Here is a 27,906-nt window from a genome sequence, read left to right on the forward strand (position 1 = left end):
CCCTCTGGGGAGGTTTGCAACCCGCTTCCGATCTCATCCCTGGGAGCTTTCAGGCCCTCCTTTTCAAACTCCTGTGCATTTGTCCAACGCTTGCAGAACTGCTTTCTGCTTGCCACCGGGTTGTGAATGGTTGCATGGGTCTATATGTATCCCTCTGATTGACTGGCAACTGGTCCTGAACCCAGCCTTTCGACCAATGACAACTGGGCTAGGTTGAAGTGTCTGACCAATGCAAACCAAATGTTGTGTATCAAAAATGGTGATTAAGCAATATAAAATCTTAATATTGTCCTACTGTGGACATTGAGGACAATGTTAATGGACACCACTAATAACGTTTCTCTAAACCTTAATAGCCATACAACAATCTCCTCTAAATACACATTCATGCAAGAATCAACTGTGATGATTAACGTTTTGGCCCATTTAAAACAGTATACATTTCAGACGTCTAACCCTCACTTGCCAAGGGGATAAAGGGACGTAAAGATGTGATGAAAACACCTGCGTCCTAATTTCCAACACTCAACTCATGCTCGTTTTTCAGAGGCTGCGTTTATTTACAGTTTCCGGCAGGCTGTCAGTGTAGTTGTGTGCCAGTCAATGAGCCACAGACCGCCGCTCGTGTCCGCCCGTTTAAAGGGCGTGTGCACGCTCCCGTGATACCAGGAAACATGGCGGCGCTCTTGTCCCTGAGTCAGGTAATAACTTCCCAATGCTCAAGGAAAAGTTCAACGTTTATGGTTAACGTCATTAGCTGACAGTCAGAGTTTGTTTTTGTTTACTGTCACAGAAGTATTAACTGATTTGAGTTTAGGCTAAATAGAATTGATGTTGTTGATCAAATTTGGAGTGTTGTCAAGTTCTACCGGTTTAATCCATGTTAGCTTGTTTACCCCGAGGTACTAGAGGGGATCGGCGATATTTAACTTCACACTTATTTTAAATTTTGTGCCATTAGACGTGTAACTCACTTTTACTCGAATAAGTGCATAGATAATGTAGAATAAATTACCACTTATTTAGAAGCGTTTAACACGAACATTAGCCACCCAATCTTGTCGCTAACATAACATCGGAGGTATGCCATAACGTCACTCAGTCTGATCGCTTAAAATTTGGTTAGTTATTACGCTTCAGCTACTGAGTCATTGATATTTAGCTGCTGATATTATTTTTCCTGTCTGTTTGGCTAGTTATCAAGTGGAAGCCCAGCTTACGAAAAGTACTACAAACTGGTAAGGATTATTCGTAAATATACGTTTTCGCTTGTACAGTCAACTGCACAACATCTTTGGTTTAAAATCATTTTGTCTGATGCACTAATTTAATTTCGACTATTTACTTTTTGGTAGTTGGATCCAGGAAACAATGGCAAAATATCAGCCGGAGATGCCGCTCAATTCCTTAAAAAGTCTGGGCTATCAGATAGTACTTTGGGAAAGGTAAAGCACAGACCCCCCCCCAAGAAGCTCATTTGTGTATTTGTTAATTTTTCATATTTGTGTGTGTGTGTGTGTGTGTGTGTGTGTGTGTGTGTGTGTGTGTGTGTGTGTGTGTGTGTGTGTGTGTGTGTGTTTGCGTGTTTGCGCGTGTGTGTGTGTTTTATCTCTTAGATCTGGGATTTAGCTGATTCTGAACATAAAGGCTATTTGGATAAGGAGGTAACACTTAATATTTCTATTCCTTTACTGACTGTTAATGCTAAGAAAAGCTCAGGATTTTCTCAGTTTTTTGCCTCTTTTACAGGGTTTCTTCATAGCCTTGAGACTGGTGGCCTCAGCACAAAGTGGAAATGATATCAGCCTCAACAACCTCAACCAAACTTTAGCTGTCCCCAAATTTGTGAGTGTAGGAATTAATATGCTGACAGTAGCAACATCCAGAGATGTGTTTTAGACCACAAGAAGGAAGGCCTTTATTGTGACCTACATAGAGCACGATAAAGCAAAAATTGACCACATTTATCCCATCACTGATGAACCATGCTGCTGAACGTACCAGGGGAGCAGTTAGAGGTTCAGCATCTTGCCCAACAACACTTCAACAGGCGAGGAGGAGCCAGGAATGTCCGGTTCCAAGGATGACCGCTCTAGCCCATTGTGTCATGCCACTCCTTCAAAAAGTATTTGTATTTGTGCTGATTTGAAAACTCATTGGTTCTATATTAGTACAAATCATTGTAAACCATTTCTAAAGCACAAAATACCTTGATAATTGATTTCGTTGATGGCATTTGATCAGCGGTTATGTGCTATTCAAATAGAACAATTTTAAACATCTGATATAGTTTAGTATCAAATTTTACAACAGAAACCTCTTTTATTTCAGTAAGAGATCATAATACAGGATACCAACATGACATTTTAGTTGACACTAAACTCTTAAGTGATGTTAAAACACAACTGACAAAATCTCAAGATGAAAGATATGAAAAACTCATGTCATATGAAAATGAACATTTGTCAGATGTTGGAATATCATCAGTTTCAAGATGTTGACAGTGCATACATATTCACTTAACAACATTTTTGTCCAGTAGTTGTTGATTTTGTTCTATCTAAATTTTCAGCCAAAAAAACAACCACTTAATATATTAATCTGGATATTTTTTATATATTCAACTACTTGTACATTTATACTTTTATACACACATGTGAGATTGGCTATCTGATCATTTAATGGCCAAATTCCTTATATAAATACAACCACTAATGTTGAGCCAACTTCATTTTGTTGAGGCTTTTTGCAGTTTTTTGTTGTCCTTTTTTGTAAATGCTATTCTTCTTCACAGAATGATGTAAACAGCCCGACATTCGGTGTTTCAACAAATTCATCTGAGCCACAATGGGCGATAAGGGTGAGCTACAGGCAATCATACACATTGTTTGTCAGAATGTGATAACAGTAACCTCTGTACCTGAACTAGTTTCCTTTTTCCAGCTGGATGAAAAAGGGAAATTTGAGGGTATTTTTGACAGTCTTTCCCCTGTGAATGGCCTCCTCTCTGGGGATAAAGTCAAGCCAGTTTTGATAAACTCCAAACTACCTCTGGATGTGTTAGGCAAGGTAAAGTTACATATAAGAATGAAGTAACGCTTATGCAAAAAGGGTAAATTTCCACAGATCACACGTAAATGCAATTGCATTGTTTTTCATTTGGACAATCACATAATGCCTCTGCAGATATGGGACTTAAGTGATGTTGACAAAGATGGATATTTGGACAAAGATGAATTCATTGTGGTAAGTTTTTCTCTGAGATGCTAATACTATATTTTTACTTCAAAAAATTCTGCTTTTCAAAGAAAAAATTTGTGTATTTTAGGTTATGCATCTTGTGTATCGAGCCATGGAGAAAGAGCCTATTCCAACTACCTTACCAGCTTCCCTCATTCCCCCCTCCAAAAGGAAAAAGTCTGCAGGTGCAATCCCAGGTGCTGTGGCTGTCCTGCCGCCTCTGACTGGGTTCACTGCTGGCTCGGTTCATCTCAAAGAGAATCTGCGAAGTACTCCTCCTCTGGTCAGCTCATCTTCTATCAGCACCCCAACTGTCAACCGCTCTCCAAAACTCTCCTTTAAATCTAATGTTAAGGTATGTTAGTTCACACTTGCTGTAATCAAATTTTGAATTGTGGTATAGTGACTTCATTATGTCATTTCTGATACAAAAGATGAAAATCTTTTGTATCACAACCATCAGAAGAAAGGCCTCCTGTCTTTGAGAATTTGTAATGGATATTAGTAATGGTTGGAGGGTTCTTCATTTTAAACACTAACATTCTTCTGGTGTCAGGAGATGAACTTGTCTAACCACATTATTTTGGGCTTGCTGGTTTTTTTTTTGCTTTTATTTTTATTCATTTTTTGTTATTACCTCAGGGCTTCTACCACTCCCTGCTGGATGGACAGGTTTATTTGAAAGGGAGGAGCCATAAGATGCTATGGTCATACCTGAACCATGATCTCCTGACACAGATGTCATAACACTTGTTGTGATGGCCCCTCCAAATTGCTATTCTTTGCAACTTTTTAACAACTGCAATTTTGTGTTGCTGTGTACGATATCCAGAAAAAGAAAGATATTATTTCTTTCAGAAATAATATCAAAACAAGGGTGTGTTTCCAATCACATTTACTTTCATCCAGTAATTTAGTCACAAAGTTTTCATTTTGAAGATTAGATTTTTTTTTTTTTTTTTCACTGACTGAAAGTAAGTGGGGGAAAAAACATCCATCCATCTTCTTCTGCTTATCCTGCAGTCAGGGTCGCAGGGGATTCTGGACCCTATCCCATCATTGGGCGAGAGGTGGGGTACACCCTGGACTGGTTGCCAGTCAATGACAAGACCACATATAGACCGACAACAACCATTCATTCACTCACTCACTCACCCACTCACTCATTCGGGGCAATTTTCCCAATTTTTTCCAATTTACCTGCTAGAATGTTAGGTAAGCTTTGAAAAAGACTGTGGTCTCTTGAAGGTTGATAAACAATTTATCAAAAAGTCATGCCTGTATTCTCGAGTATTGCAAGGACTTGTAGGATTTTTTTTCCCCTTAATTTTATAAACAAATATTTTTCTTATTTTTTATTCCAGTTGGTTGATAATTGGGTGGTTCCAGTAGCTGACAGAGAGACATATGATGAAATCTTTAAGAAAACAGACTTGGACAGTGATGGGCTCGTAACTGGAACCGAGGTTATAGAGATCTTCATGCATTCCAGTCTCTCCCAGACCATGTTGGCACAGATATGGTGAGACCACTGTTCACAACAGATCCGTAGTATTTTTGAATGTTCTCCCATAACCCAGTGAAATGTTCCTGTTTAGTAAGGTTTTCCTTTTCACTGCTTAAAGATTAGTAACCAAACTCCCACAGCCTTCTTCTTCTTCTTCTTCTTCTTCTTTCGGCTTTTCCCGTTAGGGGTCGCCACAGCGAGTCAACTTTCTCCATCTAACCCTATTCTCTGTATCTTCCTCTCTCACACCAGCTACTTTCATATCCTCTCTCACTACGTCCATAAATCTTCTCTTTGGTCTTCCTCGAGACCTCTTGCCTGGCAGCTCCAATTCCAGCATCCGTCTACCAATATATTCACTATCTCTTCTCTGTACATGACCGAACCATCTCAGTCTGGCTTCTCTGACCTTCTCTCCAAAACATCGAACATGTGCCGTCCCTCTGATAGATTCATTCCTGATCCTATCCATCCTGGTCACTCCCAAAGAGAACCTCAACATCTTCATCTCTGCAACCTCTAGTTCTGCCTGCTGTCTTTTGGTCATTGTAACAGTTTCTAGTCCATACATCATCGCTGGTCTCACCACTGTCTTGTACACCTTTCCTTTTATTCTGGCCGATAGTCTTCTATCACATAGTACCCCTGACACTTTTCTCCACCCATTCCACAGCCTATAATTTACAAACATACGTGTGTTGATACATAAGGTTCCAATTCTTGCCATCTTGGCAATTTCATTTTCTTTAAAGTTGTATAAAACATGCGTAACACAAAATTGTACACTTAAAAATATGCACTTCTCTCCCTGTGGTGTCCACCCCTGTAAAAGATTAAGACTGAACCAGTTGTCAGGCACGCCAAGGGACAAGATGACATTATTATTTGGAAATCAAGAAACAATCTGATACATATGTATAAACTCCTCCCTACAAAAAAGCTTTAATTTTTAGGTGTGTTTTTGTCATCTACATCAGTGTGTTTCTTCATTTTCTGTTTTAGTTAAGGTATTTTTGTTGAAAAATGTTGCCCATGTGTTGGCTTACGTACTACCTCTATGTATGTAAAAAAAAAAAAAAAATGGTAGTACACTTTTAGTAGCATTCATCGGTAGATAAAATCAAATTGGACGGGCATTTTCCTATTTTCCCAATGCTATTAAAAACACATTCATACACATATTAAAGTATTTAGTCTCCTTTTCAATTTGAGGGGGGGGTGGAAAATTAGACATTAAATTTTACCAAACCTTTCCATTATAAACCAAGGTTGGATAAATATACCTATTAAGCCATTTTTATGATAATAATGGATAATGTGAAGTCTGTTCTGTCTGCAGGGGACTAGCTGACACTAAACAGACGGGGAAACTGACCCGGGAGCAGTTCTCTCTGGCCATGCATCTGATCCAACAGAAGGTCACTAAAGGAATGGACCCCCCATCCTCTCTCACTCCAGATATGATTCCTCCATCAGAGAGGACCGCAGCTACAGTGCTGGGTTCAGTGAGTCTAAGCTTTAATAAAAATCGGACAGCACTTTTAATTGTTTACTCTAAATAAAAGGGCATGTCTTTTGCTGATTTGCTTGCAATCCATTTTATGTCAAAGAAATTATAGTTATATTGGGTCTCAGCAATTCATGAATGACACTAATATAAATAGCACTTTAATGTATCAAGAAACAATCGTTTCCTTTCTCTATATTCATTATAAAATAATGAGTAATCACTGGCTCTTGGGGTTTTCCCTACAAGATGATATTGTGCTTGTTCTTTTTTGAGCTCTTGTCTGTCATTTCTATTACAGTTATGTTGGGTTTATGTAGGATGTGGTATTTACCGGAATATCCTGCATTGGCTATTTTTGCCTTGTGCCACAAGGTGGCGCCTTTGTGCTATCAAATCATTGTCTTCGTAGAGCACAAGGTAGTTTTAAAATACCACTATTTCAGTACATACAATTCGTAGTGGTTCTTTTTCATAAGAACAAAATGTGTAATTTCCCCTATTATCCCCAAATTTACACTTTCAAAATTTCTCAAGAGCTCCAAGGAAGGCATGTCTACATCCTGAAGGCATGTCCACACTCTGGTTTGTAAAGATTAGTAGAGTTCAGTGTTAAGAGTTATTTTCTTTTTCAATAATATATTAGATTTGAGTGCTTTACTCTCTAACCACTTTGAGAGTTATGTCATTGAAATCAAATTTTGTTCATGATCATTAGAAGCAACCATAAACTCCACACTATATAGTATAATCTACATACTGCCATCTGGATCATGGGCTATCCTATTTGTTATTGCAAGTTTGCAAATACAAATCTGTTTTGAAATGTTCAAGAATCAAAGCCTTGTCAGAGTCTTTCATATACAGCCATGCAATATGAGGAAGTATACATGCCTCTAAAAGGGCCTCATTAACGAAAACTATTCTAATTCCTCCCTTTTCACATCGTTCCTAAATTAAGTCATTCTTCCATGGCAAAGATTTTTGCCCATAAACTTAACCTGGATTCTCATAAATAAAAAATGTTGAAAAAGATGGGAATAGATTCTCCTGAATTTGATGCCAAAAACTGAGGCAAACTGATACATTTCACATAATTTTATTATTGATCTATGCAGCTACCCAGGTTATAATAAGACAATGTCAGTAATCACAGCTGAGCTGCTCCACATAGAATCTAGTGCTCTGCACACATCACCTGTGAGTCTCTAAAAAAGTAAAGAAATAATGTCTCTGAAATAAAGGTCAGAATAAGGGTAAACAAAAGATATTTCTGTTTAAGAAAAAAGGGATTCTCAGATGATCCATTTTTGTTATGTGAATGATTCAACTGTTTTGTACATTCTAGAGCATTTTCTTGTCTGTGTATCTCTCTGTTTCTGTATTGTATTGTTCTCTAGTTTTTCAAGGTGTTTCCATTTCCTTCCTGTGTTTTTGATTTTTCTTTTTTTGTTTTGTTTTTTTTTCTCCTTTGTTTTGTTTGTCCTATCAGCAGGGAGCTAATTTCTTCCCCTTCATACCATAGGTCTCCTCTCCGGTCTGTCCCTCTTCTTAACCACATTTTCCTCTTTATAATTCCTTTTAATGAACCCACTGTTTCTGGTACCTGCCTATCATTTCTGTTCTCCTGGATCCCAGCTGCAGTTAACTGTCATGATTCACTTCCATTACATGTCAGAATGTATTTTTTATAAACATTACCGTGTCTTTCTTCAGGACAGCAGCGGCTTTACATCAGCAGACTTGACAGGCATAAAAGAGTTAGATGACCTCAGCCAGGAAATAGCTCAGCTTCAGAGGTGAGCCCCAGCACCCTGAGTTGCAGAAAATGTTGCCTTTGTTTGTCTTTCTCTGAGAAAAGATGGATACTTGGAATGGGAATCCAATCTTCTTTAAACTATCAGGTCCTTTTTTTGAATCTCTTAGAATGTTTAGTGGACAGTTATGTAACCCAATACTGGTAAAAGGCTATTTGTGTCCTAAAAAGTTTTAGCTCACAACAGAGACATTTTTTCCACATTTTTCTTGCCTGTATAATTCTGTCATGTATTTGTGATTTTCAACTGATTTAAACAGATGCCAATTTTTCACATTATTCTCATAAAGTAAGTCACAATTATGGCACAAACATTTTTGCATGTATTTGTCTTTTGGGCTTCAAGTTTTCCTCTTTTTCTTTTGTTACAAATGACAAGTCATCCATCTATCCATGTGGTTTATCTATAGAGAGAAATTTGTCCTGGATCAAGAAATCAGGGAAAAGGAGGATGCGATCAAAGCACAAAACAGTGAAGTTCAGGTAAATTGGAATTATAAAACTTGTACATGAGCCATTGGAAATATTTATACTTTTATTGTGACTCAAATTATATATGTCAATTACTGACCTATATTTGTGTGTGTGCATGTATGTATGCATTTGCTGGATCTCAGGACATGCAAAATGATTTGGATAGAGAAAGCAGTACCCTACAAGACCTTGAATCACAAAAACAGGATGCTCAGGAACGTCTGGAGGAGATGGACCAGCAACGCTCAAAGCTAGAGGGGATGCTTAGTGATGTCCAGCAGAAGTGTCAGGAAGAGTCTCAGATGGTAAGAGGTGGAATATACTAAAACAACATGAACATATGAATATAACTAGTGATATGAGTATAGTAAACTTGAAACACAATTGATTGTTATCTGTGTGTTCTCCAGTAACTTCCATGTGTTCTGTTTTTCTCATTGTAGTTTGCGGTTGTGCCAATCACATTTTTTCAAACTCAGTAACATGAATTACATGTCATACATGTTTGGTTCTTAATATACTCAGTAACATGAATTACATGTTATACATGATTGGTTCTTAGAATAATAATTCGAAGATAATTATATAATTCATAAATTTGTGAGATCCAGAATTATGGCACCTTTTAGTTAATATCCAGTGCCCCCTATACGTCCCATAGTTTGGACCTTTTTCTTACAGGTTTCAGCCCCATTTGCAATTTAACTTTTCTGAATGGAGTACTCTGAGGATAGAAGGACAAATGCTTTGAACTAAAAAACATTGAGACAGAGTTGGAGCAAGAGGTTAAAGCCATGTGCTTCTTTGGTTTCATTGTCACTTAGACCATAGTGGGGAGGACAAGTACTTGATGCACTGCTGAGTTTTCAGCTTTTCGCCCTTGCAAAGCATGTAGAGGTCTGTCATTTTTATCATAGGTACTCTTCAGCTGTGAGTGATGGAATCTAAAACAAAAATCCAGAAAAACACATTATATGATTTTTAAGTTATTAATTTGCTTTTTATTGCATTACATAAGTATTTAATCACCTACAGACCAGTAAGAATTGCGGCTCTCACACACCCATTAGTTCTATTTAAGAAGCCCTCCTGTTCTTTACTCATTACCTGTATTAACTCACCAGTTTGAACCCCTTACTTGTATAAAAGACACCCACACACAAGTCCACACACTCAATCAAACAAACTCCAACCTCTCCACAATGGCCAAGACCAGAGAGCTATTAAGGACATCAGGGATAAAATTGTAGACATGCACAAGGCTGGGATGGGCTACAGGACAATAAGCAAACAACTTTATGATAAGGAAACAACTGTTGGCACAATTATTAGAAAATGGAAGAAGTTCACGATGAAAGTCAAATGATGAAAAGTCTGGGGCTCAATGCAAGATCTCTCCTCGCGGGGCATCAGTGATCATGAGGAAGTTGAGGAATCAGCCCAGAACTACATGGCTGGACCTGGTCAAAGACCTGAAGAGAGCTGGGACCACAGTCTCAAAGAAAACCATTAGTAACACACTACATCGTCATGGATTAAAATCCTGCAGCACACAGAAGGTCCCCCTGCTCAAGCCAGCACATGTCCAGGCCCGTCTGAGGTTTGTCAATGAACATCTGGATGATCCAGAGGAGGATTGGAAGATTCATGTGGTCTGATGATACAAAAATAGAGCTTTGTGGTCTAAGCTCCACTTGCTGTGTTTGGAGGAAGAAGAAGGAGTACAACCCCAAGAACACCATCCCAACCATTAGGCATGGAGGTGGAAACATCATTCTTTGGGGATGCTCTTTAGCAAAGGGGGCAGGACAACTGCACCATATTGAGGGTCGGATGGATAGTGCCATGTATCACAAGATCTTAGCCAACCACCTTCTCTCAGTAAGAGCCTTGAAGATGGGATGGTTAGGCCCTCTAGCATGACAACGACCCGAAACACACAGCCAGGGCAACTAAGGAGTTGCTCTGTAAGAAACATCTCAAGGTCCTGGAGTGGCCTAGCCAGTCTCCAGACCTAAACCCAATAGAAAATTTTTGGAGGGAGCTGACTATCCTTAGTGCCCAGCGACCGCCCTGAAACCTGAAGGATCTGAAGAAGATCTATATGAAGGAGTGGGCCAAAATCCCTGCTGCAGTGTGTGAATGCTGCAGAATAACAGGAAAGGTCTGATGTCTGTAATTGCCAACAAAGGTTTCTATGCCAAAAATTAAGTTCTGTTTTTCTGGTGTATCACATACTTATGTCATGCAATAAATAGGAAATTAATTACTTAAAAATTATACAATATGTTTTTTATGGCTTTTTGGTTTTGAAAAAATGATGCATCAGTCTTAATCCCCCTCTCAGTGGATGGCGTGGTGCAGGAGGTTGAGCGATTGTCTTTGGAACCAAGCATTCCTGGTTCAATTCCCGGCTCCTCCTAGTGTGTCAAAGTGTTTTTTAGCGAGACACTGGACCCCTAACTTCTACCCTAGCGCTAGTGGACAGCAGCCTACTGCTTATGGTTCATCCATAATGGGTTAATTGCAGAGAATGAATTTCCCCAAGAGGGATTAATAAAGGATAAATTATTATTATTATTATTCCATCACTCACAGTTGAAGAGTACCTATGACAAAAAAAATTACAGACCTCTGCATGCTTTGCATTGGGAAAAGCTGAAAAATCAGCAGTGCATTAAATACTTGTTCTCCCCACTGTATGTATATATCTGCTGCTGTGCGATGTCTATTCCAGATGTAAATGATTGACATTATAAATAGAAATATCTGCAGTTAGACATGGACACTATATTTTTTTAAAGTGGCATTGGGGGAAAAAAAAGGCATTAAAAAGCATCAAATTTGTTCAGCTGATAACCACAGAAACCCTGTAATAAAAACCTCTGCTTAAAAAGACATAATAATGTATGACTGTAGATATAAACTCCAGATTAGTGACAGTGACATTTTCCAACTACTTGTAAGTCAACAACTCTGCTACCACTGCTTGAAAAGGGATCTTATAAAATTAGTTGCATGTGTTATCTAAAGATCATGCTTGCATTGTCACATTACCAGAGGAAACAGATATTCTCTTTTTAGTTAATATATAACAAAATATTTAGTTAACACATAGGTAATGTACCATGACCAAAATGCAAAATCATAAAGTCATTCTCAGACCATATCAATATTGAATTAAGAAAACGGAGGAAAGATCTTTGTCTGAACTATCTGCATGCACAGACATTAACTTCATCCTATTGGCCTTTGTGACAACATTTGACCGACTGACTGTCATTCTGGAGCAGTGAAGAACCAATCTTCAATAATGTCACTACAAGTGATTTTCGAAAAAATAAACAGAACAGGGAGTTCTTGAGTTATGCAAAATGTATCATCCATTTACTATCATTCCCTTGCATACTCGGAATTATTACCCACAAACATCCACAGTTCTGCTGATAATAAAGTTGTTGAAGCACACTTGAACCACTTAAGTAAAATGTATTTATTAATTTATGGATTACTTGAAAAATAGGTTATAATAAACTTTAATTTTTCTAAAGTGTGCCCCTGCTTCTATTATTGTTGGTTTTCTCAATGACTCTTCTTCAAACCAGCAAAAAAAAAAAAAAAGTCCATCAGTCTCCAAGAATAGTGACATGTCCATTCTGGGGCAAAATAGCACTGTCTCTACAGTTGTCTGGAAATGTTGTCTGAAAACTGTCCACTCTGAAGTGGTGCATGACAAATTTATTCCATCATCTCAAACAGGCACAAAGCTGAATGGTAAGTGTGTGGCACTGAGTTGCAGAAGACCTTGTCAGTCCAAAAACAACCGCTGCAAATCAAGTTCATTTCTCCATCTCATTATTATCATTATTTTAACAAGGGTCACGATGGGGCAGGAACCAATCCCAGCTGTTATTGGGCCACTTGATCACAAGGCCACATATATAGACCTACATCGTTGATTCTCACATTCACGTCTGGGCAATTAAGACTCTATAATTAACCTTGAAAAAGCTCACGCAAACACAGGGAGAACATCCAAATGCCACACAGAAAGGACCCATTCATAATTGAGCCAGGAATTTACAAGATACTGAACCAAGCAGAGCTAACCACTGCATTTCTGTGCCGCCTAAGCTGATGTATTGTAAATAGTAAATGTAGACCAGCTCTGCTCTAACTTTTCCTTATCTTTCCAACCTCCAGATTTCATCTCTGCAGAGCCAGATACACTCTCAAGAGACTGACCTCCGCTGTCAAGAGGATGAAGTTAGCCGCACCAAGGCAGATCTTAGTCGACTACAAAGTGAGGAAGCCCAGCTGGAGCAGAGCCTGCTGTCTGGTCGTGTCCAGCTAGACAGCATCATCAAGTCACTCAAAACCACACAGGAAGAGATCAGCCAGGTAAGTGTGGACTGAAAAAGACAAATATCTCATAATTTGAAAATCTAAGGGTCTATGTTCAGATCAGTAGTGTCTGACATGAGGAATAGTTAACTGGTTTATTTCACAACTACTGGTGCAATTCAGCCTCATCATCAATGACCTGGGGTCATCGGGTGTTTCAGGTCTTTCGGGTCATCAGATGATGTTGACCCAGCCCGGGTGATCATACCGCAGCTTGTGTCTAGGTAGCTTGTGTGGCCCCTCTTGATCCATAGCCATCTTGACGCCTTCTCGGGGGCCTGAGTGATGTTTTTAATGGCTTTCTTACTGTGCAGTCCCCTTATTCCCAACACCCTGAGACATGTGCAAAGTGACTGGCCTGCAAATCTTCGCCATCCAACCGCAGTGGGGTTGCACTGGTCTTCCACCCGCTTTGCCCGGGTTCGCCTGCCAGCTTCACCTTCTTTCTCTCAAATGCCTCCTTCATCCGGTCTTCCCAGGGCACAGTCAACTCCAGAAATACCACCTGCCTTATTGGCAGTCAGACATAAGGGCCACATCCAACCAGAGTGTGGTCATTGCGATGGTATCTGGGAATTTAGGCTACCTACCCAGGTCCCTAGCTGAGGTCAGAAGCTCCACTACTTGGCTGGGGTGTTGCTGTGGCTTCCCTCCAGCTTTAACAAAGGCAATTGCATGCCTGACTGGCTGTTGCATCTTGCTGAGTGAGATCCTTGAGCTGATTCTTCTTCTCCTTTTGGCTTTTCCCTTCAGGGGACGCCACAGCAAATAGACCTTCTCAATCTCACCCTATTCTCTGTATCTTCCTCTCTCACACCAACTACCTTCATATCCTCTCTCACTATGTCCATAAATCCTGTCTTTGGTCTTCCTCTAGACCTCCTGCCTGGCAGCTCCAATTCCAGCATCCGTCTACCAATATATTTACTATCTCTCCTCTGCACATGACTGAACCATGTCAGTCTGGCTTCTCTGCCCCTTCTCTCCAAAACATCTAACATGTGCTGTTCCTCTGACAGTCATCCCTGGTCCTATCCATCCTGGTCACTCCCAAAGAGAACCTTAGCATCTTCATCTCTGTCACCTCTAGCTCTGCCTCCTGTCTTTTCTTCATTGTTATGATTTCTAGGCCATACAGCATCGCTGGTCTCACCATGTCTTGTACACCTTTCCTTTGATTCTGGCTGATAGTCTTCATATAGTACCCCTGACACTTTTCTCCACCCATTCCAATCTGCTTGAACCCATCTCTTCACCTCTTTTCCACACTCTCCGTTGCTCAGGAGTGTGGACCCCAAGTACCTGAAATCCTCCAACTTCTTGATCGCCTCACTGTTCCATCCCCGTTCCTCTCATTCATACACGTATACTCTGTCTTGCTGTGGCTAACCTTCATTCCTCTATTCCTCTTCCACTACTCTTTCCCATAACTTCATTGTATGGCTCATCAACTTTATCCCTCTATAGTTGCCACAATTCTGCACATCTCCCTTAATTCAAAAATGGGCACCATCACACTTAACCTTAAATCTTCAGCTATCTTCTCACTTTCTAAGATCCTGTCGGATAATCTTGTCAGAAACTACCGCTGCCATTCTTGGACATTTCCACACCTCCACTCGACCAACTGCCTTTCCACTCTTCATCCTCTTCAATGCCTTCCTCATTTCACTTTTACTAATCTCTGCTACTTTGAGGTCTACAATACCCTTGCCTCTCTTTCATTTTCCTCATTCATCAGCTCTTCAAAGTACTCTTTCCATCTTCGCATCACTCGTCTAGTATCTGTCAATACATTTCCCTCTCTATCCTTAATCACCTGGACCTGCTGTTTATCTTTTCCATCTCTATCCCTCTGTTTCACCAACTGGTATAGGTCATTCTCTCCCTCCTTACTGTCCAACCAAGCATACAGGTCATCGTACGCCCTTTGTTTTGCCTTTTCTACCTCTATCTTTACCTTACACTGTATCTCCCTGTACTCCGGTCTATTCACTTCAGTCCCCTCAGTGTCCCACTTCTTCTTTGCTCACTGCTTTCTCTATATATACTCCTGCACTTCCTCATTCCACCACCAAGTCTCCTTATCTACTTTGCTTCCAGATGATAGACCAAGTACTCTCCTACCTATTTCCCTGATAATATTAGCTGTAGTTGCACAGTCATCTGGAAGCTCTCCCTGACCACCCAGAGCCTTTCTTAACTCCTCCCTGAAAACCATTCAACACTCCTCTCTTTTCAGCTTCCACCACTTTGTTCTCTGCTCTTCCTATGTCTTCTTGATCTTCCTTGTCACCAGAGTCATGCTACAAACCACCAACCTATGTTGTCTACAACTACTTTGCAGTCACTGATCTCTTTCAAGTTACTCCGTCTATACAAGACGTAGGCCACCTGCATACTCCTACCTCCGCTCTTATAAGTTACCCTTTGTTCCTGTCTGTTCTGGGAAAGAGTGTTCACTACAGCCATTTCCATCCTTATTGCATCATTGCTTTCTGCATCATGTCGACTAACTCTCTACCTTTTCCTCTCATAGTCCCAATATTCAAAGTTCCTACTCTCAGTCCGAGGCTCTTGCCTTTCCTATTCTCTCTCTGCTTCCGGACAGCTCTTCCTTCTCTCCCTCTTTGACCCACAGTAGCCCAATTTCCTCTGGCACCCTGTAGGTCATCAGTCCCACTGGTGGTCGTTTTTAACCTGGGCCTCAACCGATCTGGTATGATTTTGCTATTATGATTGATTCGCATGTTTGGTTTTGGCATTAGTTTTACGTCAAATGCCCTTCCTGACATGACCCTCTGCATTTATCTGGGTTTGGGACCGTCTCAGGGAGACACTGGCCCATACCTCCCCCCTGAGGCTGGCTCAGGGAGACACTGGCCGTGCCGCCCTGAGGCTGCATTAGATCCCTGAGGTGATGGTATCTGCTATTACCTTCAGCACCTGGTTTGTGGCCACTGTTAGTACACCTCACCCAAGGGCTTTCAGGCAAATGCTTAGGATGTGCTTCAGTAATCCTCTCCGCTGGCACAGAGGGCAGGCAGGTGCCTCTGCCTGACCCCAATAGAAGTGGTAAACTGTAGAATATATGCAAACATGCCAACTGCTATCTGTATGTAATACATTCATGTTGAGTTATAAATACAAACATCAGTTTCTTGTGATTTGGGGAAAAAATTGCAGTGTTGTAAAGGTTTTGGTTCTTATTAAATTGCAAACATTTGAAATGTAAGATATACACCATGATGGAGCTTCAAGCTCCAGAAAGGAGACAAGATGCAGACAAGGAAGGTGTTTTTTGTTGAGCTAATGTGGGTGTGTATGATAACTTGCTGCAAGCCATTTAGTCTCATATGTGGATTGCTGGATAGGCAGTGTCAATACCAAGATTATCGTTCAGATTTACCATCTGCTTCAACAACTCACACTATTGCAAAATCTAGTTGTTTTGGAACTAAAGTCAGAGGGGCCTGACTGAGGTGGTTTGGACATGTACAGAGGAGAGATAGTGAATATATTGGTAGAAGGATGCTGAGATTGGAACTGTGAGATTTGAGGCCTAGAGTGAGACCGACAAGGATATCTATGGATGCAGTGATGGAGAACATTTACTTAGTTGGTGTGAGCGAAGACGATACAGAGAATAGGGTTAGATGGTGGCGGATGATTCATGGTTTTCATTCACCCGGAATGGAGCAGCAAAAAGTAAAAGAAGAAGAAAAAGAAGAAGAAGAAACGATTACTAATGTGTAATAGAAATTGTGCGCTATTATCTAGTGGTGCGACTTGATAAAGAAGTTTTCCATTTGTATTTCTGAACTAATCCTTTGTGTTTTTAGGCTCGAAGTAAGCTGTCTCTGATTCAGGACACTCAAAAGGAAGTGACAAAGACCATTGAGCAATACAATAGTGCCCTGAATGATATGAACAGGGGAACCTTCACCAACTTGCCAGACTTAAGTGAACCATTTACTGAAAAAGAGAATGGTGGTTTCCCAAGTGGGGTAAGTGTATGAATTAATCCTTTTTTTTTTTTCTTTCAAAGATTTTTTTTGCTATTCCATGTGATGGTGAAATTTGTTAAGCCAATGCTGTTAATGTCCTTGTAGGTTGCTTGAATTCACATTCCATGTGAAAGAAACAGAATCCACTAACATTTATTTGTAATTTGTGCCCGGTTTCATTTTCAAAAATTTCAGTACATTTATCGAAGCTAAGTTTTTGTATAAAAATATTAAAGTATATGGATATGTAAAAGATGATAATTTTGCCTAATTGCTTTACTATTGTTTGCAGATTTATTTATTAATGTATTCATTTTTCTTCAGGATGAATCTTTCAAATCAAAAATAACAATGTTCAACAATAGCAGTGCCAAGGAGCGCCCACCTGACCCCTTCCTTACAGAGGACCCCTTCAAGTCCGATATATTTAAAGGTTTTGAACAAGTTACTACAAAACTCCCCAAATGTGTGTCTATAGCTTTATACGTCATGTAGTAAAGTTATTTTGATATTATTGATTTTTTTGTTGTTGCTGTGTTTATAGGTTTGCTGCAGATCATGCAATAGAAAAAAACAAGGAATTCTCACAGACTTGATACTGGAAGAGCCCTTTGCGATCCACTCACTACTGTTTTGTTCTTTCTGGTAGATCCGTTTGGAGAAGATCCTTTCAAAGAAAGCGATCCCTTCACAGGCACCTCATCTGAAGATTTTTTCAAGAGGACAGATAAGTCGGACGCCTTTGGATCCACACCGTCTAGTAGAAAGCCGATACCTCCAGCCAAGGTACCAAAACACCCTGTGGGTTTAATATTGGAAATGTGTGTTTCAGATGCTTTGATAATTGGTAGTTTGTCTGCATTATGATTATGAAAAAAAAAAGCTTACTTGTCGAAGGCCCAAAATCGTTTTTATTTCTAGGTTCAAACAGCTTTTTTCATGCTTATCAATTTGCTGATGAGAGAACCTTTGACAAGCCCTCTAAATTGTAGGTAGCTGAAAAAAGGAATCAGAGTTCTAAAGAGAGCTTTTTAGTGGTTTTTCGCCACTTAAGTCACTGTGTGGTTGTGCTCATTTGAATAACTTTTTTTCCTAAATATGGTCTGGGGTTTTTTTCAGCCAAGTTCCTACAGCAGTAGTGATGTGATGTCATCAAACAATCCAAAACTTAAGGATTCAGGTACGTCATTACCCCCATGATTCATGGATGATATTAAACTCTGTGTTTTTTAGATTTCATTATTATGTTGAATCTGTAATACACACTGTCAACTATTTTAATTAATTAATTATTGTTAGTTATTATTTGATTATGTATATTTTTAAATATACATAAGTAACAGATTAAACAGTGAAAATTCTTCATTTGTTCTTTTATGAATGGAAGAACCGTAACATGTTACAGCAGTTGAACACACCACACTGTGTCTTTTTTAAAGCTGTATAATCATTCCTCTAGTTACTAGAGGAAGGGTAGAGTCTAGTACAGGGGTCGGCAACCCGCGGCTCCGGAGCTGTATGCGGCTCTTTCATCCTTACACTGTGGCTCGGAGTGGCTTGGGAAAATAAATTATAAGTATTTAATTGTATTTATAAGTATTTAATATTTAATATTTAAATAATAATAATAATAATAATAATTAATAATAATATTTAATAATATTTAATATTTCATTTGTGTTAGTTCCTTTTTTTAATTTCAGTTCTAAATTGGAAGATTGTTGTGATCTTGAAATATTAAAATAAAATTATATTTACTATTTTTCGACGCTCAAAATATACGTCACACTCGCGGAAGCCAGTATACCCGCCAAGACGCCATCAGTTTGTCAAGACTTTAAACCACAGGTAGGCAAAATATGAAAAAGCAATATATTTTAGACGTCAAAAAGTAACTGCAGCTCGCAGTGTTTTCTTTTCCATGGAAACCGGGTCCAAATGGCTCTTTGGGTGTTAAAGGTTGCCGACCCCTGGTCAAGTAGATAGATGCAGTGTAGTAGATACGTGCAGATTTCTTTGAATGTTAGAATTAAATGCCATGTAGACATGTGAAAAATCTGTGCAACATAGCTCAAAGAGTAATTCTTTGCCATTTTGGTTGACAAGGGGCATATGGGGCAAACTGTTTTTATTCACTGGGGGTTCACATTTTCCTGTGGTTTATGGTTATTTTTAGTCATGTACCTACGCATTTAACTACTGGACAACTAAAAATACCCCCCCACCACCACCCTGGAAAAACAGGAGGCATGCAGGGGCCAAGCATAATAGAAACTTTGTGACTGTAGGTCCTGTTCCACTAGAACACACTGCCACTCCTTTAACCTGTTCATTCCTGCCTCTATCCTGCCTTTATATTTGCTGCTGTTGAACCATGGTGCTTCATTTGGTATGGAAGTTGTTTTAAGTTAGTAGCCACTGTTTACCATTGCACGAGCAGGCTGCACACCATCAAAAGAACACAGAGGCAACTGTAGGCATAAGCTGAGTAAGTGTGCATATAAGAAAATACACTGCACTCTATTTGAATGGGGTCTCTTGTGGTTACACACTCACAACAAACATATTCTATTACAATGTTTTGTTTTTTCACAGTAACCATCTGCAGTTTGCCACTTTTTTCATTAAGTGCCATACCACAGAGCTTCAAAACAACCCAGGCTCAGTTCAAGTTAACAGTACTCCAACTGATGCCTTTAATTAGTTTATCACATTCATATGTTAGGTTAAAAAAACCCTCTGTTTTTAGGATTTTGTGAAATGTCATGGAAAATTTAACAGTCATGCCACTGGCCCAATACTGACATTAGCACTCAGGGTATTTGAAAATAAGCAATGTACTCAAATATTTTTTAATGTGTAGTTTAGACTGAATTGGTATTTTCAGGAATTTGTTCAACTGTTCCAGTTATATTTCAATATGCTACTGTTACAGATTTATTTCGGTCAGCCGACCCCTTTGGAAGTAACTTTTCTGAGAGCAAGAGTGGATTTGCTGATTTTAGTCAAATGTCAAAGGTATGGCTTTTCAAAATATAAGTTATTATGTACGAGGACCTTTTCTTGCAGTTGATATTCCAAATGCATTAATAAAGTTACTCAACACTAAAGGTGCATAAATATATATATATATATGTGTGTGTGTGTGTGTGTGTGTGTGTGTGTATGTATGTACGTATGTATGTGTGTGTGTATATACATCTTATTATTTTGTTCCCTTGGGTCTTAACAGAGGTCAGACCGTTCTGTTCTCCCATCAAAGGAGCATGTGCCGAACCGACCTGCACCTCCATATGGTAAGAATGTTTGACAATGTCTACCCCGCCATGGGTTAGTTATATTCATGATTGCCATGTTAAGTTTAGATCAGTCAGTGTCAATACAATAAAAACTTACAAAGCTATTATTTGATTTGCATTTCTTGTTGTCGGTTCTATGTTTATCCTAAAAATAATTGCAGTAGTTCATTCATTTGAGTTCATTGGCACTGATAGTTGTGGATGCTTCTTGGATGCCTCTTTTTATGTTTTATCTTTATTGAAAACCTCAGTTTGAAATATAGGGAATGCCTTTGCTTTACAGAGTAATGTTATCAAGACATTTTTGGCTGCATGAGAAAATTGAAAATCTCTCTGAAGACAGACACTTAAATCCTTTTCATGTGCGTGTGCACATGTGTGTCACATCCTGCACGTAGGTTATACCCTGTAAGGATCCTGCTGCTGTGACCTTATATACCTTTACCAAAAAGTTATTTGATTGTGGCTCCTTGTTTGTCCCTTGTTGAAGGGGCAAGGTTGCACCATCTAGTTGGTGGAAGTGTTGCATTTGGTCAAAGAAGAATACAGTACATTACAATATGTTTTCTTACTGAAATGAAATTCACAACTAGATAGTTTAAATTACAAATTTTATTTCCAAATACAGCTTTGTGTACATTTTAAAACAGGTATATTACCAGTCAATGTATCGAAAATATGCATTTGGTTCCTGCCAAATCTAATTATAGGCTGTTGACCTTACAGGAGGTTTCTGCTCACTGACTCCTGTTGTAGTTCTTTAAGCAGAAGCCACAACGTGAGAAAGCTGAAGTTCCTCTTTACTTCACCGCACAGCTGTGTATAGTTGCATATCCAACATTAACCAGTTTTTGAGATGTGCCTCATACTCTAGGGAAGTGAGAAGCCCAATGTCGAAAGCCATCTCAGCACTGAACGACTGAATTATGTAAAAATTGCACAACAGGGTTTTTCACTATATAGGTCTTTATCTCATTATTTCTATGTGAATCAGCAAACACAATATGTTCTGCGTCATGTTCTAAGAGAATTAAATAAAAGACTTGGCAATTTTAGGCAGGCAAGCCTCATGTTAGTTTGTCTACAATGACCTGATGCACAGTGTTTTATTGAGCAAAGCCTGATACCATTCTTGTATTATGCTAGATTTAACTGGGTCTTTAATTTCCAAGTTGGTATTTTAAAAAAGAATCCCCTTTTGTTTCATCATCTTTGCTTAGAATAAAGTTTTTCAACCTTGTACCTCCTACAGTTTGACAAGTTTTTGTGCCTCTAGCTTACGATATTTTACTTCAGTTGATCTCCTCATGAATCAGTTTTTGAATCTTAAAATGGATTCAGTCCTTATTAAAATGTCTTCCTTCCCCAGTAGGTGTGCTCGGTCTGAGCGCTACCGAGCCATCCCAAAGCATTTGCTCCACAGCTGACAGTAAAGATTATTTTGTAACGACTCACTCCGGTAAAGCAATCAAAGACTGTCGGCTGGGTTTTGCAGATTTTGCTGCTGTAAGTGCAGTCTACTTACAAGTTGTTGGTATAAGTGTCGTTCTCTGCATGAGTAATGGATTGTTTAATGTGTTGCATCAAATTCTTGAGCTGACTGCTCAGTGATGAAAACTGTCAGTTGTTGGGCATCATGCTTGACTTTCCTTCACACTGACTTTATGACAGGATGGCTACAGACAGACTGTAGACTAACAGAGAGTATATGAGAGCCTTTGAAGGGCTTCTTTTGAAGGAAAATACATTTGCATGAACTGCTTGGAGACTCCCATCTAGTCAGCTGTTGTGGTTATCAGAAGGCTATTGCATGCTTGTGGTTTTATCTGGCTGTATTCTTTGACAGAATGTCATATATTACACATGTTAGTGATTATTCAAATCTGGTTTAAATCAAGAAATAGTCCTCTTTTCTTCAGTACATGCCATTTTGGTTTGAAAGCATAATCAGCTGTGAGAATATCACATCATCAGATCCGCCTTATTGTCTGTCTTCTGGTTTGTCGCTTTGTTCTCCTCATGGCTGGGTGAAAACAGTGCATGATGGCTTTTTGTATCATTTAACATCTCAGTATGTCTGTCTTTTATACCAGCATGACATTTTTTTAGAAATGAGATGACGCTCTATTATAATTTTTCTCATTCTTGTGAACAAGCCAAGGTAAGCCATGAATGGCGTGGTAGTCTGCTTTCAACCCTTGTAAATGAAATCTTGTCAATAGTGTAATCTTAGGAAATCTTTGTGTTTGTTTGTGTCTGTCATTTCAATTTTTTTAAGCTGCAAAATCCAAATGTCTCAACTGCAAGGACTATATTTCATTGTTTGATTTTAGTCTTTGACATTCTATATAAACACTTTGTTTTACAAAAAGGTTTGTTTTTTCTGTTAGCAACCCATGTCTATCATTTCTTCTTCCACATCTGAAGTTTGTATCTCTGCCCTAGTTTGGAAGTGAAAGCGAGCAGCTAGAGTGGGCCAAGCGCGAAAGCGAGCGTGAGGAGCAGGAGAGACTGAGGCGGTTGCAGCTCCAAGAACAGCAAGACATGGAGTTGGCCATCACTCTCAGCAGGGCCAACATACCTAGTCTGTGACCTGGCATTTATTCCTCCTTCTACAGTGGTCTGCAAATTCATGACAATAGGTTCTACCCTGGCCTTAAATTTGGAGCCACTTTTAACAGTTTTTGTAAAAGGTCAGGGTTACTCCAATACTGGATGCATGTCAAATGGTTACATTTAGCTACTAGTTAAGGTTCATCGGTTCCAGACTGTTCGTTGCTTCTATATAATCACGGACAATATTGAGCTATTTGATTTAAGTGTGGTTTCATCCAGTTAGAACATCACGATCTAACACTAGCCAAATCACAAGGGTACATGATTACAACCTTTATCGATCGTCTGTTTTGTTTTTTGAAAAATAACCTTTTTCAACTATTACTCTGTTTCATTAACATGCCAGAGTAAATCATTTTGGGATCTGAAGGATGAATTCCTTATAAAATGCACTATGTAAACTGTAAGTTGCCTTTTAATTGTCCAACATTTTTGTTAAAAGTAAAACCAAACATGTTTAATTTAATATGAAGCATGTTTGTGACTATTAGCTCAGTCAATATATGGCTGTTCTTGCCCAGTTACCATTGCCATTAAACTTGTTCATATACTGTATATCTATTTAAGGTTTTTAGGGAAGCTGAATGCATCCCTCAAACAATACCGCTGAAGATTACTTTTTAGACCTTCTAGACGTAGTTTTTGTTCATTGTTTAAGTACAGAAATTTTAATTTTTAAGAAAATCAAGTCATCATAATGTTACACTTTAGTTCAAAAATGACGATTGTTTTAAATTATCTTGTAATTTATGTGGAGGTTTTTTTTTTCCTGGTAATTAGGCTGCTGGTGATTACTTATGATCTTGTAATTTACGTGCAGGTTGTTTTTTTCCCCCAGTAATTTAGATGCTTGTGATTACTCATCGATTACTTCCCTTCATGGGAACAAAGTCTAATCCACCTGCTGCATGACATTGCTGCCATCAGTGGCTCATCAGATAATTGAACATTGCCTTGTTGATCACTCCACATATACTTGAAGTTCCACATAAACAAGAACATCTGTAATGATAACGGAGGAAGTGTAACCCTTTGTTTATACTGTTGCCGTTACACTAAGCTATGTTTTTTTTTATTTGTAAATGCTATACATGAAATCTGATTGCCATTTACATCAGGTTTTATTTTTGTTTCTTTTCAACTGTCAAATCATCTGATGTTTTTCTTTCTTAAAGAATAGTATTTTTTGCCCAGTCATGTAACTTTCAACATTGTATTTCTTTCGTCTTTTGTTATAGTTTTTAGGTTAATCAGGTTTCTCTGGCACATATTGTATTAATTGTATATTCTGGAGCTTTCTTGACATTTTATAGGGTGACTGCCTTATTTATCAACATATAATCGTAACATGTAATATTGCACATTATGTCTGTGATTTTATGATGACTTTTGCTTATCCAAAACTGTGTGTTTAATTGAATAAAAATGATTTCTAATAATCTTGAAAATCAATGATTTTAATGTGGAATTAATACAACTTATCAGTCAGACTAATTTTTGTATACCTTTTAGATCGATGCTTTCAGCACTTCATGAACTTTAGTACGATTTCGCTGGTCCGTCTGATGGCCAGTATGAAGACACATTTCAGGAACTTCGTTATGGATGACAGGTTTGGTTTTACTGACCCATGTGCCAAGCTGTTCAATTGTCACTAACTAAAATATTAGTCATATGTTATTAGTTTCTTATGGCCTATTTTAAGGGAGACATTAAAACATGTCTTATTTATATATATGCCATACAGATTTGATGCTGGTGAAATGAATGCTCAGAGAAACCATGCAGATGTCAAATGCATGGACTCCAATACTTTGAAAGCAGAGTAGTTTGGCTCTATATAATTGTAGTATTTGGAGTCTTTGATGTCCAACTATAATTTCTACTCATCAAAAATGGAGTCTAAGGGCTCCCTGATGAGGGTTTGCTGTGCCCCTTGTCCAGACAGCTCCCTGTAATTATGGCAATGGAGTGTTTGTATTTATAGGCTGAGCCCACAAGTGGTTGCAGTCCTGTCTTGCAGCTGCAAAGCATCACAGAAAAAAATCATGTGCCTGTGTTTTAAAGTGAAAGTGGTTACAAAATGGCAACATGTACAACCTATCCAGTGTGAGCGACTTGATGGATTGCAGGTCTATTGCACCTATTCCATGTGCTTTCTAGTAGGTACCTGCGGGGAGAGTGTGGTTGTGGGTTAATAAACGGCACCTGTCAACGAGCTGAACTGCCGAATGGTTTCCCAAAGGAAGTCCCAAGCCAAATATTCAATATCAGTTTTTAATATTTACAATAAATACACAATACAGTATAAAATCCATGTACATATATAAATTTAAGTAGAAAATAATGCACAGGACATCAAGCCCTGATAGTGTACAGTGGGGCTGGATCCAGGAGGTTCACGCAACAGGAGACAAAATCACCCAAGAAAACAGGAGACCGCATTGGAGTTAACAGCTCAGGCCGTTCAAACATTGAGGCAGTTCAAAGAAAAAAAACATTGTCTTTGCACATATTAGGCAGATGTATGTGCATTTCACTCCTGTCAACAAGAACATGCACTATGTGGAGGCCACGAAGTTCTGTTACAAAGAGTTTTACAGTAGCAGAGTCATAGAAAGGCACTTTTGTGTCAAACACAGAATTCCAGTTTTGTCAATGAAGAGTAGTATATACAGGGCCAGCCCCTTTTTGGTCTGCCTGCTGTAAAGCAAACAAAGCTTTTCTAAAGCTTTTCTATAACCAAAGTAGTACCAGCTACAATATTAGAAAATGATAACACAAAAGCCTTTTGAATTCAATAATATATAAAATGGCTTTGATCGTGTTGAGAACAATTTAAATAAAAAAAATTCATCAGTTGAATTACAACAAAAACGAGACAACCCACCCATAAACCCATAGTCCCTCTTCTGTATTTTCACACAAATTTTCACATGTGTCTCTTCATGTGAAGGGCCAGGTGGTCGGACCGTGAAAAAGCGCGCTCGCACAGATGGCACTGGAACGGCCTGTGTCCGGTGTGTTTGCGGAAATGTCGGGTCAGCTCATCGGAGCGAGCAAATTTCCATCCACAACCTTCCCAGCTGCAGTGGTATGGCTTCTCACCTGCCGGGGAAAGGGAATGAAAAAATATTAGCTTGCGCAGAAAGTGGAAACTTGGCTCAGAGTTCTGCGCCCAAGTGCGTAAATACGCACGGCTCTCACGGCCAGCGCGGGCGTTAAGTCGATCGAGATGAAAAAAAGACACCTACCGGTGTGAGTTCGAAGGTGTGCCTTCAGGTGTGAACTCTTGGTGTAGGTTTTCCCACAGCCGGCGAAGTTGCAGGTATGTGTCGCCGTGCGCTTTCGTGGCCAGGTGCGTCGCCCTCTCTTGGGTTTTGACTCCAGCAGCTCCAGTGGGGATGAGGGCGGTGTGAGCATCACTCGCTGCGCGCCAGGCTGCAAGCCGAGACCTTCGTCGTACATGGCAAACGCACCGTGCGGAGCGTGATAAGGCATCGACATCTGGGGAGCCTGATGCGGGAAAGCCGCCGCGGTATGATACTTTTGCGGGAAGTTCATGGGGTGGCACATCTGTGCCTGGCACTCCGACGCCCCGCGATCATCCGGGCTCAGAGGTGGGGTCAGGCTACTGGCCGCCCGCGGGGAGATGGCAACTCGCGGCTGATCGAACGACATCATGCACGAAACGTTCCCTTCTTGTTTGATTTTGCTGCAGCTCTGGGGCACCATTCCCAAGACGGGGCCGTAACTGTCCATCGGGGGCTCCACTTTGATGCTGTCCTGGCGAGGAAAGTGAGCCGCGTTGACGTAAAATCTCCCCTGGACGCCGTAGTTGTTGGCTCCCTCTGAGCGCAGCAGCTCCGTCAGGAGGTTGGCGCCGTACGGGGGAGGCGGAGAGCGGTGCTCTTCCGCCGGGAACGCTGGCACCGAGTTGTCCGTCGTGTACATACTGGTGTCGGCGGGACCCACGTAGACCGCGGCGCAGTCTGAGCCCGTTGTGTTGGCGAGAATAAAATCCAGATCTAAATAGTTACTCAGATCCTCGTCGTCCTTTTTGCTGTTGCTGTCCAGGCTGTGTGCGATTTCGGCCACGGAACAACTGCTGGAGACAAACTTTTCCGCGTCCCCCCTCCACCTCTGAAATAACCAGACATATTATCAGGTGAGTTTCTGGGCAAAACAAAGTTGAGCGACACTGCAGATTTTAACAACCGGACCGGGGAGTCAGTCTCATTCTGACTGATGGCTACCGGATCTCCCTTTTACGTATAATAAAGTCAAAATCAGAGACTGTCATTCACAAATATTCGCAGATTCCGAAAAAAATGGAGGTGGTCGAAACTTACGTTTTCCCAGGTTTTCTCTCTTTGGTTCGTGAATGTAGAAAATGACGGTAGCATCACTCCGGATAAGGCCATCGTTTGGTGAATTGATAATAACAATATAATAACAATGTCTTGACAAAGTCGCGTCGCGTTGAGCGGCTGCCGCACTACAGTCTGTGCGCCTGTTTCACTGTCGCTCCTCCAGTGCTGCGCTTTCCAGACATGAACAAGTTTTAGATGGTAGGAGGTCCTCCCAACCTTATAACTCTCCGTCCCGAGCTCGACTGGCCAATTGTGAGGACTCAGGAAACAACGTAAAGTTTGGTAAATTTAGCTCTTTATAAAGCGCTCCCGCAGGCTACAACATTCAGTGCGTGTTCTGATAACCCGTCCAGGGCAGAGGGGCCTATAAAGAGCAGGACCTCCCTCACAATGACGTAAACAATCGGCAGACCGCCCCACCTAAATTAGAGCTGGAAAAAAAATGCAGGCAAATTAGAAACACGCGGGCAATATGTAATAACCGTAGATACTTACGTAATGTTGAGAAAAAAAAAGGATTATGATCACAGAACACTGCTTGCCCCCCGCCAGCCTAGAATTAAGGCTGATGGTTAATAATCACAAGAAAAAAAAAGATGATGAAGTACATAAAAGAAAAATACATGAGCACATATGCATGTAGTTGTGTAGTAAAGACCGCAA

At 39.8% G+C, this 27,906-nt stretch overlaps 2 protein-coding genes across 7 annotated transcripts; one reads left to right on the top strand and one right to left on the bottom strand.

Annotated features, from left to right (window-relative positions):
* Positions 1-617: 617 nt before the first annotated feature.
* LOC147217658 (epidermal growth factor receptor substrate 15-like 1) lies at positions 618-24,318 on the top strand. Of its 6 annotated transcripts, none has more exons than XM_086175766.1 (23): positions 618-701; positions 1,197-1,238; positions 1,356-1,445; positions 1,617-1,664; positions 1,750-1,845; positions 2,795-2,860; positions 2,944-3,069; positions 3,187-3,246; positions 3,329-3,595; positions 4,605-4,762; positions 6,087-6,252; positions 7,971-8,053; positions 8,481-8,553; positions 8,688-8,849; positions 12,748-12,945; positions 16,791-16,955; positions 17,280-17,421; positions 17,605-17,741; positions 18,075-18,135; positions 19,891-19,973; positions 20,188-20,251; positions 21,624-21,760; positions 22,700-24,318. In XM_086175766.1, exons 1-23 carry the CDS (start codon positions 675-677, stop codon positions 22,844-22,846), a joined length of 2,598 nt encoding a protein of 865 aa, XP_086031892.1. In that variant the 5' UTR covers positions 618-674; the 3' UTR covers positions 22,847-24,318. The 6 variants fall into 6 exon arrangements, with proteins under 6 accessions (XP_086031892.1, XP_086031893.1, XP_086031894.1 ...); XM_086175767.1 differs by having other exon boundaries at positions 21,627-21,760; XM_086175768.1 differs by having other exon boundaries at positions 17,280-17,388.
* An 820-nt stretch (positions 24,319-25,138) lies between these two features.
* On the bottom strand, positions 25,139-27,582 carry klf2b (Kruppel like factor 2b). The gene is made up of 3 exons (XM_086176255.1): positions 27,223-27,582; positions 26,125-27,013; positions 25,139-25,978 (listed from the first exon to the last, which is right to left on the bottom strand). The coding sequence occupies exons 1-3, from the start codon at positions 27,292-27,294 to the stop codon at positions 25,803-25,805; spliced, it is 1,137 nt and encodes a 378-aa protein (XP_086032381.1). The 5' UTR covers positions 27,295-27,582; the 3' UTR covers positions 25,139-25,802.
* Positions 27,583-27,906: the final 324 nt, after the last annotated feature.

Source organism: Fistularia commersonii, chromosome 28 (assembly GCF_037954325.1).
Source record: "Fistularia commersonii isolate RoL2024-O1a breed Wild chromosome 28, RoL_Fcom_v1.0, whole genome shotgun sequence".
Taxonomy (NCBI): Eukaryota; Metazoa; Chordata; class Actinopteri; order Syngnathiformes; family Fistulariidae; genus Fistularia; species Fistularia commersonii.